Raw genomic sequence first — 3,480 nt, 5'->3', positions numbered from 1 at the left:
GGGGAACTTGACATATAGTTGATCCCCATATATGTCACGGCCAACAAGAAGAAGAAATACACTCGTTCTAACCCATTTCACTGGTGGCGATTAGTTGATATATGTCATGGAATTTGACATATAATTGATCCCCACAATGTAAGATTGTCGATTTGTGTTTGACACTTTGAATTGGAGCGTACAGAGAGTCCAAAAAATTCCATTACCCACCTTTCATAGAACAACAGTAGTCACAAAAATAATAACGGAAAACAACACTGCTCTTTCTGGCACAAAAAAAACTATTTTTTACGCTAAAAAAAACTCTGCTCCCACAATATTACTTATTTTTTTTCGAATTTCGCCTTTTGCTTCTAATAGTAATAACTAAGTGCGTGCATGTACGATTTTTACCTCTTGAACTGAACTCCGGTCGTATCATGCGTGCAGGTCATCGGCAACATAGCCGCCGTGTCATCGTCGCTGCACGTCGGCAAGGCCGGGCCAATGGTGCACACGGGCGCGTGCATAGCTGCCATCTTCGGCCAGGGCGGCTCGCGCAGGTACGGCCTCACCTGGCGCTGGCTACGCTACTTCAAGAACGACCGCGACCGCCGCGACCTCGTCACCATCGGCGCCGGCGCCGGTGTCTCCGCCGCGTTCCGCGCACCCGTCGGCGGCGTCCTCTTCGCTCTCGAGTCCCTCTCCTCGTGGTGGCGGAGCGCGCTGATCTGGCGCTCCTTCTTCACGACGGCGGTGGTGGCCGTGGTGCTGAGGCTGTTCGTGGAGCTGTGCGGGTCGGGGCGGTGCGGGCTGTTCGGCAAGGGCGGGCTCATCATGTACGACGTGAGCACGCTGTTCGAGGACCTCATGACGTACCACCTCAAGGACATCCCCATCGTCGTCCTCATCGGCGTCATCGGCGCCGTCCTCGGCGCCTTCTACAACTTCCTCATGATGCAGGTCCTCCGCGTCTACAGCGTCGTCAACGAGCGCGGGCGCGCGCACAAGCTGCTGCTGGCGGCGGCCGTGTCCGTGCTCACGTCGTGCTGCGTGTTCGGCATGCCGTGGTTCGCGCCGTGCCGGCCCTGCCCCGTCGCGGGGCCCAACGGCGCCTGCGGCTCCCTCAACAAGTTCCGGCGGTTCCACTGCCCGCCGGACCACTACAACGACCTGGCCAGCCTGATGCTCAACATCAACGACGACGCCATCCGCAACCTCTACGCCACCGGCACCAACGACGTCTACCACCGGGGCTCCATGCTCGCCTTCTTCGTGGCCTCCTACGCGCTGGGCGTGCTCAGCTACGGCGTGGTGGCGCCGTCGGGGCTCTTCGTCCCCATCATCCTCACCGGCGCCACCTACGGCCGCCTGGTGGCCATGCTGCTGGGCAGGCACTCCGGCCTCGACCACGGCCTGGTGGCCATCCTCGGCTCGGCGTCCTTCCTCGGCGGCACGCTCCGCATGACGGTGTCCGTGTGCGTCATCATCGTGGAGCTCACCAACAACCTGCTCCTCCTGCCGCTGGTGATGCTCGTGCTGCTCATCTCCAAGACCGTCGCCGACTCCTTCAACGCCAGCATCTACGACCTCATCGTGCGCCTCAAGGGGCTGCCGTACCTCGACGGCCACGCCGAGCCCTACATGCGGCAGCTCAGCGTGGGCGACGTGGTGGTCGGCCCGCTGCGGAGCTTCAACGGCGTGGAGAAGGTGGGCCACATCATGCACGTCCTCCGCACCACGGGCCACCACGCGTTCCCGGTGATCGACGAGCCGCCCTTCGCCACCGCGCCGGTGCTCTACGGCCTCGTGCTCAGGGCGCACCTGCTCGTGCTCCTCCGGAAGCGGGAGTTCCTGCCGGCGCAGGAGCGGTACCCCAAGGAGTACAGCATCGCGGCGAGGTTCGAGGCGCAGGACTTCGACAAGCGCGGCTCCGGCAAGCAGGACACGGTGGACGGCGTGGAGCTGTCGCCGGAGGAGATGGAGATGTACGTGGACCTGCACCCGTTCACCAACGCGTCGCCATACACCGTCGTGGAGACCATGTCGCTGGCCAAGGCGCTCATCCTCTTCCGCGAGGTCGGCCTCCGCCACCTCCTCGTCGTGCCCAAGGCCTGCGATGTAAGTGCTCTTCATTTCCTCACGCAGCAGCCATGGAATTTGCTCATTGTGCCGTCGGAGTAATTGATGATGAAACAAATAATTGCTTGCATGCAGAGGTCGCCGGTGGTGGGGATCCTGACGAGGCACGACTTCATGCCGGAGCACATCCTGGGGCTGCACCCGGTGCTGCTCGGCGGCAAGTGGAAGCGGCTCCGGTGGCACAAGGCCGCCGTCGCCAAGTACTTTCGCGACCTCATCGTGCGGCTCGCCAACTGCGGCTGAAGCATCAAACACACATCCTAGTAGTGTATACTACCTGCATTCTGCTGGCAGAATGTTGGGGTGAGGATCAATTTTTGCGCGCCTGTGAAATAATAATTTCAAAAACACTGTTTTTCTTTTGTTACCTTGATTCATATATACTTATTACTTGTAAATTTGCTCCAAAAACAGAGTGGTGGTCCGTGTATATCCGTTGGATCTGCCACCGCAGTTCCTTGTGTACATTATTAACGACAGGAAGGAAAGATCCGCATCAGATGCTCCGCTTAGAAAACAATTTAAAATAAATACTAAAAAAATTAAAAAAGATCTAATTTTTTTTGTGGTAGATAATTTGATGTGTAAGGTCCGCTCTAAATTTCAACTCATTTGGATATCTAAGTAGCTCTCGGCAAAAAAGACAAATCGGGTCAAATAAGTTCGTGAACAATAAACTTTTTTACAGACCCCGATTTTGTCTTTTTTGCAGTGAGATGCTCAAATGTCCAAACTAGTTGAAATTTGCAGCGAACCTCACGAATCAAATTATCTACCATACAAAAAAAAATTGAAACTTTTAGAATTTTTTAATATTTGTTTTAATTTGTTTCATCGGAGCTGGTGCAGCTAAGCCTGGGAGCCAAATTGGCCTTCTCCGACGGGAAGATGTTCTTACCGGAACTTAATTATTGCGGAACATGTGACCTGTAGTGGGTGAACGTGTCAGCTCATGGCCCGTTGTCAGCTGTATAGTTATAAGAAACCCTAGCCGCCGCCACTGCCGCCTCCTCCTCCACCCAGATTTGTTCGTTCCATTAGAAGATACCGATGAGCAAAGCCCACTTGGCGGATGTAGGCAACAGGGTCACTTCTCCTCCTACATGGAACAACAGTACACGTCCGAGGTGAAAGTTTGTGCTATGACCTTTACAGGTTGGACCCAACGGTGACACACTTTCATCATTGCCTTCATGTTAGATATGTTCTCTTTGAATTGCTGGTCTGGACTTAGATTGGTTCGATATGGCATTTTAGCATGAAAATCCTTGTTCTTGTCGTGTCAAGTTGGAATTGGCGATGTTGGCGCGAGTGTGTTCTTCTTGTTGTCGCTCACACGGCCATTCGAGTGGGCACATA

At 54.9% G+C, this 3,480-nt stretch overlaps 1 protein-coding gene across 1 annotated transcript in view; it reads left to right on the top strand.

Annotated features, from left to right (window-relative positions):
* LOC119303623 (putative chloride channel-like protein CLC-g) overlaps positions 1 to 2,551 on the top strand; it is a 7,067-nt gene extending 4,516 nt beyond the window's left edge. The window contains exons 4-5 of the mRNA XM_037580756.1: positions 430 to 2,100; positions 2,197 to 2,551. Coding sequence (XP_037436653.1) covers positions 430 to 2,100; positions 2,197 to 2,364 — 1,839 coding nt within the window. The 3' untranslated portion in view covers positions 2,365 to 2,551. The remainder of the gene's footprint in view (positions 1 to 429; positions 2,101 to 2,196) is intronic.
* The last annotated feature ends 929 nt before the right edge of the window (positions 2,552 to 3,480 follow it).

This window comes from Triticum dicoccoides, chromosome 5A, assembly GCF_002162155.2.
Source record: "Triticum dicoccoides isolate Atlit2015 ecotype Zavitan chromosome 5A, WEW_v2.0, whole genome shotgun sequence".
Classification (NCBI taxonomy): Eukaryota; Viridiplantae; Streptophyta; class Magnoliopsida; order Poales; family Poaceae; genus Triticum; species Triticum dicoccoides.
This window is presented reverse-complemented; position numbering and strand designations above follow the sequence as displayed.